The sequence below is a fragment of the Physcomitrium patens genome, chromosome 19, assembly GCF_059467195.1.
Source record: "Physcomitrium patens ecotype Gransden chromosome 19, ASM5946719v1, whole genome shotgun sequence".
NCBI classification, from domain to species: domain Eukaryota; kingdom Viridiplantae; phylum Streptophyta; class Bryopsida; order Funariales; family Funariaceae; genus Physcomitrium; species Physcomitrium patens.
Window position 1 is genome coordinate 10,803,507 of NC_143428.1, and position 18,570 is coordinate 10,822,076.

An 18,570-nucleotide genomic window follows, 5' to 3' on the forward strand; every position below is an offset into this window, starting at 1 on the left:
AAACTTAGTGCACGCTGATGTACACATTATAGACACAAAAAGAGATACTTGTCTCTGGTCGAAACAAGGATCTGAATGCAAACCCATAGCGAAGGGAGGCCACTGGGGTTCATGCTAGCACACTAGAATGCTTGTGTGTGCTTTGTTTGTTTGTTTGTTTGTTTCTGGACAGATGCTTGAAGCTGGAAGAGCAGTGACCGAGCCAGGCAGCTGCAGGGGAGTGATCGAGCTCCCACATACTCCCAGAACCGCAGAGCACATGAGGCCAAGCACCCTCGGACACTGCATTGATGGGGCTGTGAGTAAGAGAGTGAGTGAGTGAGTGAGTGAGTCCTGGGTGCTGGTCATCAACTCCCTCAGTCCCTCCGTCTCTCCCTCCCGCCATTCCCTGAATGCAGAATCATTGCTCTTCTGGTCGATTCCTCACGTTTGCATGTTCTCAGATCCCTGCTGGGCTTTAACTTGCAGCCGTTTTCTATCCTCTGGCTGGACTCTGATGTTACCAGGCATCTGCAACGGGTCAAGAGTTGTCCTGTGGATGGGTTTTCAGCTGCTGTCGACGTGTTTGCTGTGAATGAAACTATCTGGCACTGCTGGGTTTGACACGCAATTTGAGCTTTATTTCCAATTGTTTTTATTTATTTGTTTATTTGTTTCTCATCAGCCGAGGGCGTTGAGAGTGAGTTCACGGATGTCGAGGGCAGAGTGTTTAGAAACGGATTGAATTAGCTGTTATCTTATTTCGAAGTCCAAAGCCTTATTCAGCTGCAGGAAAGTCACAAAGACCACAATTCTAGGGATACAATTGTAGATTTTCTAAAACCAATGAGAGAAACTTAAAGGGACCAGTGTAAGCTACAGCAAAATCAAAGTTGATCTTGACCTTGGTTCAGGTTTAAGGATTGCAGAATCCATTACAACTTTCCATGCAAGGCAACCCCCTGGTGGATTTTGCAACTGAGGAGCTTTGTAGAAAGAAGGGTTTAAAAAAATGGGATAGAAACATGGTGACGAGAACATCGACCATCTTTTTTTCCTCAAGGTCATATCCATGTTCGACCACTCATAAAGTAAATCCCCTCAGCTCCAGATCGCGTACCTCCATTGCAATGCAAGCCAAGGTTAACAATCCTTGTTGAGGTTTCGAACCTCCCAAGCATGTGACCTTCAATAACAGCAACTCAAATGCTCGCAGACAGGCTGCGCCCGATCATCGTCTTTGGAAATGGTTACTAGCTTCGCCGACACCCAGTTCAGTCGCGGTTAAGTTCAGCATCTGACATGAATGTATCGCAAATCCATTTTCTGGTTCAATCCCTGAGCTCAGATCGTCGATCGAGAGCAGCAAAATTGGTCTGTGAATGTAATGCCAACTAAAAAAATCCAACGCGCGTTTTAATCGTCCCGTTTCATGTCAGTACAGTTCGAATGGCAGCGATTTACACCTCAATACTGACTTCGAAAAGTAAAGTTTGAGTGTTTTAAACCACATTAAAATGGCTGCAGATTTGGAAAAGAAACCTTGATGTGATGTGATTTTATTTCAGTTCCAAAATTTGGCACTTTGTTTTTAATTAGATTGTGGTGATTACTATTCTTTGTCATTAAACATTGTATAAACCTGGCCATGATTAGTAATTACAATGTTTTCTGCTATCAAACATAAAAGTTTGTAATTCTTTTCAAATAATCTGTATATATACATATATATATATATATATATAAGCGCAAAGACATTAATCATGTGATATTTCTTGAATAGCTAAAATTTGAGACAAAATTTAGTTGTTAAAATTTGATAAGTAGTTGATTTTATTGATGCATTCAGACAGACATCAATTCTTATGTTCATTATTGAAAGTTGTAATGTATTATTAGAATGATCAGATACAATAAATGTCACTCTTTCAAATGAGATTTTACATTACTCAATTAATTATTATTCAAAATTAGAAAACTAAAAAGTAATACGATTTGAAATAGTTAAATAATTAATTCCTTTAAAAGTTAAATATGATTTCAAAATTAAAATTACTTATAAATTAATATATAAATAGTATCAATATTAGATTTTTAATTTTTTTAATTATAAACTAATCTATGTTTAATTCTGAATAAACATAAATTTATTTATCTATATATATATATATTTCAAATTATCATGCACAAATATTTATAGAGTTTTTTCAATTTAAAAATATTATAAATTATTATACTAGTACTTTTGGTTACAACTTCCAAATGTTGACATTTACATATGTTGGCCAACAACTTTGTTTAGTTTTCAACTCATTTTTAATGTGAATAACTTGCAACAATGGCTAGCTTGTTGAAACCTCGAGACAAATTAGGTAGTTGTTGAAAGTGACATAAAAGTGTTACTCTTTTATATTGTAAATATTTTAAATGTCATCTTTCCATTGACTTCATTGAGGTGGTTGTGCCATTTTAAAGTGGCTTCTTTTTACTTCCACATTGATGTTGACATCACTTGTTTTATTTAATCTTTTTTTCTATTTTATTACTTAAGAGTTTCTTAAAAGATTATAAAACAACAAATAAAGAAAAAAAGAAGAAGTAGGACAAGATGAAGCCACTATGGCCCATTCTTTGTGCTAGTCATGAGGATAAGTGCAACTTTTTCTTAAAAAAATCATTATTAGAATACTGTAGAATAATTGATAGAAGGAATAAAGATTAGGATTTGTTCTAAGTATTGCTTTTAGTAAGATACATTCTTAAAATCCTATATGGTGGATTAAAATGTACTTTAGTAGCAAAAATGTTTTTGGTTCTAATAATATGATGCAGTTCTATTGGTTATGTTAGAAAAATTAGCCCTTTTTTATGCTACTTTTTTATACTACTCTCACTGAGATTTGGTGGCCCTTGTCCCACTTCTTTATTTAATTATTTTCAAGATTAAATAATCTGATTTACTTTTTTTCTTCCTTGGTAATTTCTGAATTAATTTCGGTTGATTCTATTTTAAAATAAATTCGATTTAGACATGTGGAGTATTTTATAATCTTTTGTTTTATATATTTTTACTTCAGTATTTAAAAAAGAAGAAGTTTTTTTTTATTAATACAAAATTCATAAATCTTACCATTGCATGATATGATTAATGCCCTTATCAACCTTGTTTTGATTTGTAAAATTTTAACATCTAATTTAATAGTAGTCAAATTTCAAGTACTATTTTATTTTTATTTTTTTAAGTGAAGTCTAATTGCTGTAAACTACAGCTAAACTCTTTTTATCAATGAACTTTAATTTATTATTAAAAAGTAAAAAGGAATGTAATTGGAAGTTTTGAAAGGTTTGATATTAATTGCAATCACATTAATTAATGGGTTAAAACGTAGTGATTATTTTACATACGAACGAAATATATTTTTACAGATAAAAGCTATTGCACACACTTTTTTATTTTTATTTTTATTTTTTATTTTTACATGACTAAAAAAATTAAAAGTTTAGATTTTAATCAAAAGATAACAAACAGATGATGAACATGAATCAAGATTTATTTATTTATTTATTTATTTATTCTATGTCATAGTGCAGTGAATGATACCATTAATTAAATTGTGTTGAGTATATTTGAATCATTAAACATACACAACACATTTTGTAATGCTACAAGTAATTGATACAATTAAAAATTCAATCATAATATTTTGAAATCATGTAGTATGTAAACATTGCACATACAACTTTAGCCACGTGACTCACTAGACTTATGTTGTCATATGTACAGAAACAACTTGGAATTATATAAACTGTATTTTTTTAGTTTCAAGAGCATGTGAGAGAGCCATGTCTCTCATTTCAGTTCATACTTCATACAGGTTAGAATCGGCCTCGTCGTCCATACCTAAGACATCCCATCTTTTAACACAAAAGTATCCACAACAATAATACAAAAAAAGAAAAACAACCAAACTGCAAACATCGTGTTGTCATAAACAGGATTAATCTAGAAAGTGAAGTGCAGTTCCCGGTTGCCGGGGTGGTAACACGAAGAAACCACAAATCACACAAACATCGCCGTGTACTCAGATTAGAAAATCTAGTGATTTGTGGACAAGACAAGGGATTCTGTGGATACATCATCATCGTCTGCCATGATGCCACAACTTCTAGCCTACGTTGCAAAACTTCCATCGATGTGGATGAGACGCCGAACACTCGGTAAAAATACAAATACCCACATGGTGCAGGGGTAACGTAGAGCCTAGAGGAGGAGTCGGCGCCGCTGCAACCATCACAGCACCGACTGACAAGCGCAGATTGCTTGAATCCCATGCGTTGGTGCATCGGAAGCTGATCGTGCTGGATGCGTCACATGTGGGTTAACTTGCCGGAACCAGCATAGATGGTGGAAAACAAGGCTCAACAACCCCTGGTGCTATTGTGAGGCTGAGCCTCCTCCCTTAACCAGTCTCTTCTTCACCGACGATCGTCTGAAACGATCGAGGTGCCGGACCATGCTCTAGAGATGTCGACGCAATGTACAGATTCTTTAAGCTGCTGCAGGAGAGAGGCGGAGGATGGGGAGAAAGATGGCCTTCTTTCGCAACACTGGGGTGGGAGGGGGTGTCGTCGTCGATGGATTCAACAATCAGGTCGTGGAGAGGCCTCCCGTGAGGTTTGCAGCTAGAAGATGTTCTCTTTCTCAAAGGGATGACTTATTGATCCTCCGCCAATCTTAATAGGGGAAAAAACGGTTCTGTGAACCAGTAGTGAGGTGGTCACCATCGTGAGAAGGCTGGAATCGTGGTGACGTTCATAACAGCATGGGGGGTGGACTCTAGGTGACTGTTGTCGCTGATGTGGGCTCCCACACTGTCATCGCACGCACGATTTGGTTCTTCCATCCCATGAGGAACCAGCTGCCGTCTTCTCCGACGCCGTAGTCTTTGTGATATGATCCCATCATGGCCTTGATTTTAGAGGCGATGATGGGTGACAATGGCTTTTGTGTGAACCCAGCTCGCTGCGTGAGAGTCTGCCATTGTCTATACGGCTCGGCACGCTCCACTCTTTCCACTCCTTCACACGCAACGATGTTGAGAATTTCTCGTCCGTAAAACTCCCTCTCGAGGATCACTCGATCCGGGTCATTCGCGGGCATCGATACTTCCATGGCATCAAACATCGTGAAATAATATTTCATGCTTTCTCTAAAACGGGTCATGAAGAAGGGTGCGTTATAGTTCGCATTCACGGTCAACATAATGAATACCTGACGAAGAGAATACCAGGATGTTAGGATTGAAATACTCCCAACACACTCAAAATGTCTTCGTATATATGTGTGTGCATGTGCAAGTATATATATATATATATATATATATATATATGAAATTAATGGATGAAATGAGAGCAAGGGACCAGAATTGTAATATGCGCACCTTAGGATTCATAAATCGGATCTTTTCAAGCAGGAGTTTTCTAGGGCTAGCAGCCATTATTGATTCGTCCAAAAGGTTACGAAGTCTATACTGGCAATTTACCGCCAGCACCTCATCCTGATTCAAATTCAGGTGGGCAGAAGTGATTGATTCCCATTTATCAGCCAATGCATTAAACTCGAATGGGACTTCCCATAGTTGTGCAAACTCCGCCAATCTGCAGCCAACTTCTTTCACCCTCGCAGATACCTTCCCTCCCGGTTGCGGCAGATCAATACCTGAAACACGGGTGTAAAATTCATGTTCAGAGATCACTCCTCATAAAAATTACAAGTATAAGAAATAAAAACAAAAAATACTCTTTCCTGAAACTGGTTTTCTCAAATACAAAACTGATGAACTCACATCAAAGCTGCAGATTTCATTCTGCCGAAAGTACTGAAATTTGTTTCGGACGAATAGTTAATCACATCGTTAGACTTACATGTAATGCGCAGGTGAGGTGGCCCCCCTTTCCTTTGAGACAGGCGCTGGATGAGGCATGGCCATTGTGCTCCATACGCGACTCCGTAATCAACCAAATGCACTCGATCAGCACCTTCAAAGGCATCGAGAATAGTTTTGGTGGAGAAAAAGTGAGTAACCTTGATGTAAGGGCTGTAGTCAACAAACAAACGATGGGCTTTCAACATTGTCGCAGTTGATGGAGTGTTGCTAGTAATTGCCATGTAGAGCTGTGGACCTGTTCCTGACATCTTGGCAACCTGCAGGATTGCAACACCGAGAATTAAGTACTAGAGAAAGGCAACGCGTACATTGCTGCGTATCATGTTACAGTCCATCAGCCAAGCACATGAAGCATGAAGGAAGAGAAAACACCAAACATTTTTTTTTTTTTTTTTTTTTTTTTTTTTTTTTTTAATTTACTTGTAAAATAGTAAAAAAATAAGAAATAAATAAATAAAAAAAAACCAAAGCTTCATATGAATGGAAGAAACTAGTTGTGACATAAAACCCACCAAGGCTTCCATGTAGTAGTATGCCATCCGCTGAAGAGCAGTTCCGTGAACTGATGAATGCATCCGTAGCTCTCTTATCAAATCATTCGCAGTTCTCACATCGTCTTTACTCACGACAAACGCGCACTTGAGTAACAGTGTCTTCAAGTCCACGCAAACCGCAGGGAAAGCAGAGAGAGCGTCCGGCGACATGTCTTGGCCGAGGGAATCACCCTGGAAAATGGACGAACTTAGTGAACGACCTGTGGGGTTTGGCCGAAGACGTTCTAGGTACCAATCCCACGACTGATCCGAGTGGTCAGTGCACGCGTCACCCTCATTGACCCATGTGCTGGAATCCACGTTTTCAGAGACATCCGTGACATGCTTGTTAAGGTTGGAGGTGTATGCATGAATAAGCTTGTCCGCCACAGCTTCTTCGGTTGGCAAGATCCCCATGGATGCCCAACTCATGTCGTAGTCCCCGTCTGCGAAATCACTGCTACCGTATTCGGAAGCCAAGTTTGGCCTAGCAATATCGTCGAATTCCTTGGCTATGGCGTGATAATCAAATCCTTCTTGCAACGTGAACTTCTTCCCATCCATATTGTCCTCCGCGAGCATACCATCTAGGAATCGGACGAGTGGTTCGCTTTGACAGGCAAGATCTAAAGTGCCACTGATCGCATAATCTGCAACATCAAGAGGAGCATCGAATTCTTGATGTAATTGGACTGACTCAAAGCTAACCGTAGAAGTAGGGGAGAGGGAACCGGAACTAGCAGATGACAAGCTGGAATAAGATGAGGATCTCCTTTCTAAAAAATTACCAGACCTTGGCTTCTGGGGCTTGTCCGCTTTCCTTGAATACGAGACGAGCTGTGGGGTTTCAGGTCTCCTCGGAAACTCTGGCATCTCAAGCCTAGTCTTGTGGAAGTACAACTCCTCTTTTTCGACGACATTAGGGAACCCAGTATGGTTAGCGTGATCTGCCACAATTGAAGAAAGGTCCGACGCTACCTGATGGAACTGCTGAACTACTCGATTTTGCACAGAAACATCGTCTTCCCCCAGCGTCGTGAACCCCCTTTTCTGATGCTTTGGCGCCTGTGACTGAATCTGAGACTGAAGCCATGCCTGCTGCAATTGACTAGCTAGTGGCGACGTTTCCCTAGCTAAGGCACCCGATCTACTCTGCCGAGTTCCTAGCATCCCTTACGCGACTTCTGCACCCAGATCCGCTATTCTTTTCACCAACACTCCCTCACGCAACTCACAGTCCTTTCTCCTCACTTCTGTATGCCCCTTGCTACTCAGAAAACACATTCTTCCTGAAATCACTCCATTACAGTCAGATTCTCCGTTTGCAATCCCAGTTTCATAACTTGACTACTGAACATTCGTGTAGAATTCTCACAAAGTAACCTATGAGAGCTTCTCTATTTCACCTGAGTCCACACCCGGATTGATGTAGCCGAAAATGCTTCACCTATCCCGACCTCAGGTCGTTTTGACCCTTGTCTGGGTGCCTCGGTCTCCATAGCTTCGGGGACCCTCAACCAAGGGCCACAATTTCCGCGATGCACTTCCCATTCTAGAACTCACTGGCTGGACGCACCATCCAGCAGTCGGAGCCAAATTTAGTGCAATTCTAGGCACAACAACAACAGCCTCGAAGGCGTCATCCAGTGTTCGTTGTGAGTCTCGTTGCCTTGCTCCTCACTGCACCTATTCTAGTTATCCACCTAGCGATGCTATTTAGGACGAAAATTAATCAAGGCCCCGCGTCAAAGACTCAATCCGTGCTTGGTTGACCCAAACCCCATAGAAAGTAAAATATATTAGTCGATGCTCGTAGACTGTAAAATTTACATCAATGATCTTTACAATAAAGAATTGATTTCAGCGCTCGACGTGGAATCGTTTCAGAGGTCCGAGGCTGACTTAATCCGCCGCCCGGTTGGGCGAATCGGGACAGAGTGCCCCCGCAAAGCTGGCAGCCTGTGGAGAATTCAGAAATTATGCTGCTAGATCCCAACTTAGGGAATGGACCACTCACCTCCATCTCAATACCGACAACTGTTGGCACGCCTTGTCATGCAAGTTTTGGTGGCAGGCCAATAGCGGGGACTATATGGGTGCTTTACCATAAAGGGGCCTGCACCTCGCAAGTTGCAGGCCCAGAAGCAGGACAATCACTGCCATCTCTATTTTGTCCCTTTTCTCTTGTCGCATTCGGCTCTCTTTCTTTTTTGCTTCTGTTTCCTGTAACCAAACGAAATGGGCCAGGCTTTTTGTTGCTCAAAACTACGTGAATTTTCAGTCTCACCAGGGCAGGCGGGTGCTCCAGGACCATGAACTCAAAAAGTTTCGTCTTCTCCCACATCCTGGTGGACGATGCTTTCGTCCTCAGACCATTCTCTCAAGAGAATTTGAGAATTACTTTCTATGTGCATCGGGTTTGTTCGTTAACATTCATGTGTGTCTCCGCTTTTCTGAAGGTGAGTGATCCGTTTAATTCCACTGCCCTCGAAGTGGCTCTTATCTATCGTGCATTCCATGAAAGAGGACACCTTAGCAAATATGAGATTAGGGGGCAGCGTCTAAATGCTTTGTTGTGCAGACTGCAACCCCACCCTTTTTCCGAAAATTCCATGAAAAAAAATTGGAATCTCCTCAGGGTATTGATTTTCCAGACAAGTCTTTTTCTACTCACGTTGAATGTCCGTTTTCACATTGAAGGTCGTTTGCATTTTGGAAAAAATAAAGTGGCTCGTTTCAACAGTAATTTAAAACGTTGAGTGTGAAAATGTGTAGAGCGTTTCTGGTTTCTTGGTCGGCGTTGATTCCTCTGCACTGAAATCCATGTTCCAGTGTGAAAATATCATCTCCCATGCTACGAGGCAGTTCCTTCTTATTCTTCAAATGAGCACATATTGTACTCATTTGTTAAAGATTGTTATAGAAGCACGACGCGACCGTGCAAGAACTTCCATGACTGAGGAGCTAGCATCAGACAATCAATATTATAGAATTCTCATATCCAAATGGGGGATGTAATGGCTTTTCTTTGTTATTTGGGTTTCCACGATGCAGATTAATACAAAATAGAAGAAAAATCTTCTCCACAGGCTGTCACTCTTTTTTCTTATTACTTAGCAGATTGAACCCGCACATCACGATGGAAAACTTCGGCAGATTGAGTGTGAGTTGTGGTAGAGAGTTTCCAAATCCCACGTAGGTTCACACCTACCAACCATCATGCACCAGAAGGGGAATACTGCACACCCGACCGTTTGTGTTCCACACAATTTATTTATTTATTTATTTCTTCATAATTGTCTCATTGCTTTTTTGAACCTAGGATCGAAGCTTTCTCGACTGAAGGACTTACCAAGCGCGGACACGAGTTTCTATTCTTGGAACACACAAGGGCGATGGTCGCTGTTTGCACGAGTTGTTTTTTAAAGCTTGCGAGATAATCGCTAAATATTTTTTTTCTTCCATTTTTAATAGATGACATTTTATTTCTTTCGGTTTGTCCGCATCACGCTGTATATATTCGCCGATAAAAGCAGCGACTTGTTGTAGCTATCTCTCTGTATCCCAGCTTAAAAGGAGCTGCATGTCTCATCCTTTGCCGGAGTCTCCCGGTCCTGGGTCATGTGACTGACCTAGATCTGAAGCCTTAAACCTCGTGTCAGGGGATGGTCGACCCTCCAACGCATGTATCGATTGCGTAGACTGTAACAGTGTTCTGTCTGAAAGTGTGATCCATCTCTAGTGGAATCAAGCCAACTGGAGCATTGCAGCTTGATGGAATAGAAACAGCTCCAAATGCAGGATGCTTCTTACTTCACGCAATCAACTCCCTGATTCATACATAAGCAAGGAATGTTAATTATTTGTGAGGATGGCCAAATCATTTGTGTTGAGCGATTCTGGTGGACTTACTGTCGTTCAGTCCATCGATGGCTGGCACGTTTCATCATAGTACACTGACCAACCCCCACCCCCACCACGGATGATGATGAGTGCTGAGACCATGGATCCAAGCGTAGCAATGTCATCATCAAATCCTTAAAAATAGATCAACTCTTATAATTATGTCGCAAATGTCAGTAGTGGCTAGAAAAAACCCCGAAGTCATCAGAAGTTTCAGCAATTCCAGACATACGACGACATTGTGGCTGTCCAGAGGTTGGGGTCCAGCACTTAACGATATGCGCTTAGAAAGCTGGAAGGATAACATTGACTTGCACGATCAGTCTACGCAACGGATGGCGTCATCGCACTACACCTTTTGTGACGCGTCGAGTGCGTCACAAGCGCGCCGTCACGGGACAGGATACCATTCCTGTGCATTGGCGTGCTGCATGGCGGTGATGGATGCCGGAGTCGTGGGCGGGGTCCATTCTGGGTCACCAGACTTTGGTTGTTATATTTCTATTCACTGGATTTGGTCATTTTCGTTATGTTCCTTGGTCATCATTAACCCTGTGTAAAGCCAGCCTCGATCCTAACTCGATTCCTAAACTGGATTCTAAATCAACGCCATCCGGAAAGCATGGAATCATCGCTGACGGGGTGTCCACGCAATGCCAGCGCAGTGAATGAGCGTTAAGTCTTCGAGTACAAACTGGCCTTGGCTTTGAAGACGACGGAGTCCCGGAAGGTGGACAGTTCGAAAAAGGATCCAACGCTCCCGTTTCCTCATACTTGCAGATCGCTTCGAAACCGTGTCATTTGATCATCGACAAGTTCCGGTTGAATTCTGTTGCTCCGAAAGGTGATGTGAGATGTGACCGTTGCAGCGATACCCACACGTCGAAGAATTAATCTCGTCCACCCGTTTTCGCAATCTGGCACACTATTCATTCGCGAACCACCCCAAATGTATTTGGTCATTGAACTCTAGATCGAACTCACGGTGAGAAGTGTGCACCGATAAGATTCTTCCTCGAAGGACGGCAATTGATATGCAAGTTGAAAATCGCGAGATCGATTTAAACCTGTCCACTCGTCCATCCTCGAAAACATACGTCACCATGTCTCGGGCATACTCACCATCCGTGCATGTGAAATCATCCTGCAACACCCAACTGGTCCTCTAAAATCCGTGGCTAATCAGGAATCTCTTGTTGAGTCCATTTTTCAACTTCAGCAGCAGCGACATCCTCCCATGAAGTGACAAGTTCTTGCGTGACGCTCTGCAGATTCCTAATCTGACACTCAGTTTTTCTGACCGAGAAATAAATCTACAGGTGGACTGATCTGTTGTTGGCTGCGCCGAGCATCGTCATCCACTGCATTTTTCGCGAACTGTTTAGCTTTGTCTTTTCCACTGCTACAAGCGAAGATTGTTGATCGGGATCAATGTACTTCGACGCGAACCGCATCCTTTGGGTCAGAATATGTGCGATTATTGGTCCCCACTCTCAGCAGGGTATTGGAGCGGTTTGAGACACCATTGTTGACGATGTCCTCTCATCCACTGTATCAAAACCTTATTTGGACTTGAAGACAATCAGAAAGGCAACTCGCACATGGCTCTGCCAAGAAGAACGATTAAATCTTTATGGACATTGAATAGAACCCGAAGTATGCGCAATTCAGTGTCAACGGTTAATCAAGGTCCATGTGCAATGAGGACCTTATCTGCAAACTTTTCTGGAGAATTGTGAGAACGGGGTCATGATTGGCTTCACAGATGAAGCTTTTCTAGTTTTAGGATTCTTCAAGGACGTAAAAGAAAACTTGGACAGCTAATATCAGACAAAATGATACAGTGACTTTAATATAGTTCGCTGAATAAACAATTATCGACGACGCTTAAAGCATCACTTAGCTCTTGTCATGGTTATAACTTAAGACATCCTTTGTGAAGAGGTTCGGAGACTGAAGATGTATGCATGAAGTTTACAAGACAAATTTCAAACCGCTTGAGGTTAGACTATGCTTGAAGTTATGCCCATGCTGGTTTGATATTGATAATCGCTCCAGTGGAACTAATTCTGATTTGAAGTAAACGAGCTCCGTTGATCATTAAGCTCTCGCCTCTTGCTTACCTTGACGGAAAGAATGGAACGTGCATTCTAGGTCCTAATTAAACTTCTACATACTAGTCAAACAACGGATAATGACATGTTACATAACACCAAAAAGATGGTAATTATTTAGTTTAGTTTTAATTTTTTTGCATCTAGTATGCATAGTATGCCATAGAACCATTGTCTAAGTAAATTATGTCTAATTAAATTATAATCTTTATTGTAATGATCTACTTATAATTTCTATTGTAATGAACTACCTATAATGAACTACCTATAATGATCTACTCATAATTTCTATTGTATTATTGGCCATTTAGAATACGTCTCATCTATTTAGAAATGTATCATTTTGACTATAGGATTTAAAAACTTTAGATGATATTTCTTTCTATGATATGTAATTATGTATTAACAATCCAAAATATCACATTTTTAGTTTTATTCTTTAATTCAAAATTTCTTAATATTATGTCAAATTATTTTTATTATTATTATTATTTTTTTTACATAAAAAATCTTGTAAGAAAACTCACACGATTTGAAATTATTTAAATCTTGGTGTTAAATATTTTGTAAAAATATCTTGTTTTTATGAAGATGTATTTTACAATTTCTAATTGTTTAAATTGCTAATTAATTTATATAATAGTAATATTTCCCAATTTTTTAGCCTATGTGCTTGAACACAAAACTAAAATCTATAATGTAATATTTTGATGTAAAAATATCATATATAATATTGTACTTGAATATTAATATTGATTTATTTCTTCTATGCATTAGTAAATATTTATTGATGTTATACAAGTCATATAATTGTGTCTTATTTTTTAATCTAAAATTTGTATAAAGATATTTTAAAATAAAAATATAACTTAAAAATAGATTATTTCACTATTTAAAAATTTTATAGTTTATTGAGTCTTAAAAATCTTTGAATAGTATCAATTTTACTTCAATTGTATATGTTGTAAATTTTGCTTAACTATTTATATATAGATAAATAGATCAAGTAAAATTTCTAACACCAAGTAACAAAATAGCTTAGGATCTTTACTAATTTTAATTTCTTTTTTAGAATTTGTGATTTAAAAAAGAATAAATTATTTATGTTCATCAATCTTAAAATAAAATAAATTATAATAATAAATATTATTTATTTAATTTTTTATTCCATATTATAAATTACAATCTAATTCTTTTATTTAGATATTTATTTTTTTAATGACATATTTATATTAGTATTTAATTAGTTAAAAGTAGCTGTTATTCAAGAAACATAATCTTATTGTTAAATGCCAAAAGTCAAGAATTATTTTTTTGTATAGTTTTGTTCTAGTTTGTTTTGTTTTGTTTTGTTTTGTTTTTTTTTTGTTTTGTTTTTTTTGTTGTTGTTGTTGTTGTTGTTGTTTTTTTTTTTTTTTTTTTTTTTTTTTTTTTTTTTTTTTCTTTGTTGTTTTTGTTGTTGTTGTTTTTTTTTCTCATAAAAAATTAATAATAGTTTAATCTATAGAAATTATTTTGATAAACTTAGGCTATTTGGTTAAATTTAATGAATTTACTAATTAAAAAAAATTAGTTTAATTTTTTTTTTTAATTATTAAAAAATATTTTCTATATATATATTTTGGTCTAAATCTTCCTAATATATTAGGTTATAATTTGTATATGCATAATATTATTCAAGAAATATCTAGTTGTCATTCACTTAATATTGTGTATTTAAACTATATCAACTAATTTTTTAGAATTTTGGATTATTTTAAAATTAAAGATTATATTTAAGTATTTTTTTAATTAATCTTTTAAAAAAATTAATATCTTGTTTAAATATCTTTTGACAAAAAATACTTAAATATAAATATAGGTTATTTGATTTTTTTAAAAAACTTTTTATATAAATATAAACTAGTGAAATCAATAATAATATATATATTTTTAACTATGACCATCCATTTACCTACTTAAAGTCTTGGATGGCATTGATAATCTTGTTTTTAATTTCTAAAATCTAAAAAAGAATTATTTTGTAATTTAAAGATTAAAAATGATAATTTTTAGCATCATTTTTTCTTACCCTTTATTGTCTATTATTGATAATCAATTCATAATTGTAGATGTAACCTATAAAAAAGTATGTATGTAACATTTTTGTTGGATGTATTTGACTTGAATTCAAGTATTTTATAATTTATTTTATTTTAAGTATCATATTTTTAAAATTTTGATAAAACTAAAACAAAGAAATGAAATATTAATAAGACTTTAAATCTTATAATATATATATAATTTTTAGAAGCTAATATCCATCTTAATATATGAAATAATATCTAAATTTTAATCTTTTTCATTATTTTTATTTATCTTTATTACTTATAAGTAAAGTATACATCTATATTATAGAAAGAAAATTGATAATTTTACCTATAGTTCAGTTATTTCTACCTAATATTGTATTGCATTCAATACACTTTAGTTTTTATTTTTATTATTATATTTTTGTAACTTATTAAAACATAATTTTGCTTTGATGAGTGCTCTAATGAAGTTGCAATTTGTTTTTGTTGATAATGAGATCTAATATGGCAAAGATTGTTTTTGGCACCAAGATCTAATACTTGTATCTTTATTTCAACTTGTTAGACAATGGTCTAAAGAGAGAATATATTTTTCTTATAAAATTGCTCCTAACATACAACAAATCATGAAACAACAACAATAATAACAACAACAATGATGATGTGGTGGATACATTATACTGTTGGATAGAAATAAATAAATTCTAAGTAGAAATATTAATTTTAAATAGAGATGTTTATCAAGAATATTATAAAATTATACATTATAAAGTTTTTTTTGTTATGATATATTTAAATTTTATACTAATATCTTATTAGATTTGTATAAATTGTTCCAATTAAATGTGAAACAACTCATTTTTTATTTAATTATTTTAATAAATTTGATCATAAAAAATTTAATTATCTAATTAATATAAAAAATAATCTATTATATATGAAAAGATGAAGTAAAAAGAAATATAAACACATTAGTTAGTATTTAAAAAAATATTAGTATTATAATATAATACTACATTAAATACGAAGATACTTTTTGATGTACCCAAAATATATTTAAATAATCAAATATTACCTTTATTCTTCATAAAAAAAACTATTTGAAATATATAATATGTTAAAAAAGTGATAAATTAATGATTTGAAAAATATCACTTAATATATATATATATATATATATATATATATATATATAGATACTTTAAAATATTTTTTATGCTAATTTTTAAGAATAGAAGACAATTGGATAAAATAAACCTCTAAGATATTAAATTGATAAGTTTTTTTAACACCAAAAAATAAAATATTATATTTATATATAAATATAAATATGAATTTAACATAAATATTTTTTTAATCTATTAAACAAAAAATCGCCAATCTATTTTTAATTTAATTTAATTTTTAAAAATTATTACAATTTTTTTAATAAATAGGTCTTGATAAGTTATAGATACAAGCATAATGAAGAAAGCATCATAAATAATTATTAATTAGAAGGAAAATAACCTTCAAGTTTATAAATTTTTTTGTATAATAGCTAGAAGTATTTATCCTCAATTGTTACCTACAACCACCATAATTGTACTATTGACATACCAAATGCATTTCTAAAACCAAACTATTGAATTAATGTCTATGACTTAACAAATGATTAAATGACATAATTCTAGTATATTTCATACATTTGTGGTGCATATAAGAAATTTCATGGTGCATACATTCTTATCACTAATAGATTTTTTAAGTCTCTATGTTTATGTATCAAATATTAGACTAAGTCTATCTTTGCAAAAATAAATATATAAATGAAGAAATAAATAAAATTGGTTTAGATAAAACTACATAAGCTTCTTCAACATGATTAACTAAAATAAATTGGAGTTAATCTTTTTTCATCCTAGCCTATTTTTTATATATATTTTTTTAATATCCTATTTATGTGGATGACCAACAAGAGACAATGTTGCTGAAATGTCATGTATATGAGTCAAGTTTGTCTACTTATTTTACGATCAAGAGTTAAACAAACTAAAAGTTACATCTACTACAATTACCATTAGCTCTCAAAGGTGTTGATAAACATATTATATAAACTTAAAAATTTATGGATTGAAATCTTTTGAAAAGGGCATATTTTTAAAGATGTAGATCACTACCTTATGTTTTTAATTTTGCTAATATTATAGCAATTAGAAGAACTTTCAAAATAAATTTGAATGTAGAGATACAATCTTAAGCCATAAATTATTTGAAAATGCCTTTGATAAGCTCATTTTATCATTGCAAAATTTATTGTACCAAATTCTAAATATCCTTCTTTCAAATCAATATAATATTTAATAGTACTTATAAGTAGTTATTTTAAATTTTTTAAAATTAAAGAATAGAAATAAAATTTCAGCCAATTTTTATATAGATAACTTAGTTAAAACCATGTTTTTATTTATTTTAGTAATCATGATTTAAATTAATAAAATACAAGGCTTAATATTCTAATAAGATGTTATAAGAAGTTGCACTTATAATTTTGTACCATACAAGAATGCAATTAAATGCATGAATGCCTACCTTGAATTGAAATTTTAAGGATTATTTCAATAGTATCACTTGTTGTTTTATGCTCCCTAAATTATTGTTGTAGTATAAGAGAATTAATGTTAGATCCTAAATTCTATACTAATTATGTTTTTAATTTAATTGATTATGAATGTAAATTAAGTAATGAAGTTTGAAGAAAGACACTTAAAGTATTGTCTTGGACTACCAAAAAATCTTACTGGTACTTACTAAAGTTTTATTTTAATTTTTTTTCAAGTAGCTCTTATAAAAAATGATAAAATTATATTTTATGGATGCTTCTTTATTATTCAAAGTATTCTTCTTTCTAAACCAAGATATCATCAAACTTTGTATGGATTAGACTATTTTTGGCCGTTTTTTCTATTATCTCAATATAATATATATATTTTTTTAATTGCATAACTTTTAATGGTTTCATCATCTTCAATTTTAGGTGATTTTTTAATTGTGTTTATTACAATCTTAGTAAGAATTTAAATAACATCTTATATTTTATTATTATTTATTATTTTTTAAATAATAAATAAAATATTCATCAAAAATTTAAATTCTCAATTAGATTTTTAAAAATAATATATTTTCTAAAATAAAAATCTCTTTATCACATCTTTCTTAAATCATATATCTATTTTGTTTGTATTTTTTTTAATATTGTGTTGATAGTATTATCAATCAAGTCAAATAATAAAAGAATTTTTTTTATATACTATTTTTATATTTTTTGTAATACATATTTGATTCATATTGAATTATAAATTTATTATTACAAATTTTAAGCTTATTTATAATCTTATGGCTATTATTGTTACTACCGCATCAAATGCTCTATATTTTTATTTATATTTGTAGGTATTTTTATAAATTAATATTTTTTGGTCTTAAAAAAAAGTTACAAAAATAAACTTAGTTGATATTACAACAAAAAAAGTCAAAGTCTTTACATTTTTGGTATATTTCTTCTATTTTTTGTTTAAGATTGTTGCACTTAATTTAATTCAATTAATTAAAAAATATATGGTACAAAAATTTGATGCTTCAATTTAAAGTTTTAATTCAACATTGGGACTTAGTATCACTAACTTTTTTATAGAGTACATGAATGACCTGGGATGGTATATTTGTTGTTATTTATTTATTATTATTATTATTATTATTATTATTATTTTATATCTTTGTCTATTAAAATTTATTTATTGTACACATATAATATTTTTTGGTAGAATTTTTTATTGAAGAAAAGAAATCTAAAAGCTGCAAATACTTAGCATCAGCAAGATTTGCATACAAAGAGAAGTGTAAAGTAAGATATATCTTACTTCTAACATCTTTATTTATAAGTGGAATTTACATCCAAAGTACATAGATTTCATTTAGAGACATCTTCATCCTTCTAACTAAACCTAGATTCATCTTAACCTAGCCACTACCTTAAAATCCT

The 18,570-nt window shown here is 34.1% G+C and overlaps 1 protein-coding gene and 1 long non-coding RNA gene across 2 annotated transcripts; one reads left to right on the forward strand and one right to left on the reverse strand.

The window, feature by feature from the left end:
- Positions 1-3,949: 3,949 nt before the first annotated feature.
- On the reverse strand, positions 3,950-7,889 carry LOC112296065 (scarecrow-like protein 21). The gene is made up of 4 exons (XM_024548196.3): positions 6,440-7,889; positions 5,905-6,184; positions 5,421-5,698; positions 3,950-5,251 (listed from the first exon to the last, which is right to left on the reverse strand). The coding sequence occupies exons 1-4, from the start codon at positions 7,628-7,630 to the stop codon at positions 4,817-4,819; spliced, it is 2,184 nt and encodes a 727-aa protein (XP_024403964.1). The 5' UTR covers positions 7,631-7,889; the 3' UTR covers positions 3,950-4,816.
- A 705-nt stretch (positions 7,890-8,594) lies between these two features.
- Positions 8,595-9,546, forward strand: LOC112295953 (uncharacterized). Its single transcript, XR_002973810.2, has 2 exons — positions 8,595-8,919; positions 9,236-9,546. It is a non-coding gene; the product is annotated as an uncharacterized LOC112295953 (long non-coding RNA).
- The last annotated feature ends 9,024 nt before the right edge of the window (positions 9,547-18,570 follow it).

Excerpts from the sequence above, each read along its gene's own strand:
- LOC112296065 (XM_024548196.3), bottom strand. The coding sequence starts at position 7,630 with ATGCTAGGAACTCGGCAGAGTAGATCGGGTGCCTTAGCTAGGGAAACG. Across the intron at positions 6,185-6,439 it reads ACTACTACATGGAAGCCTTG|GTTGCCAAGATGTCAGGAAC; the intron begins GTGGGTTTTATG and ends GCAATCCTGCAG. Across the intron at positions 5,252-5,420 it reads TCCGATTTATGAATCCTAAG|GTATTCATTATGTTGACCGT; the intron begins GTGCGCATATTA and ends TCTCTTCGTCAG.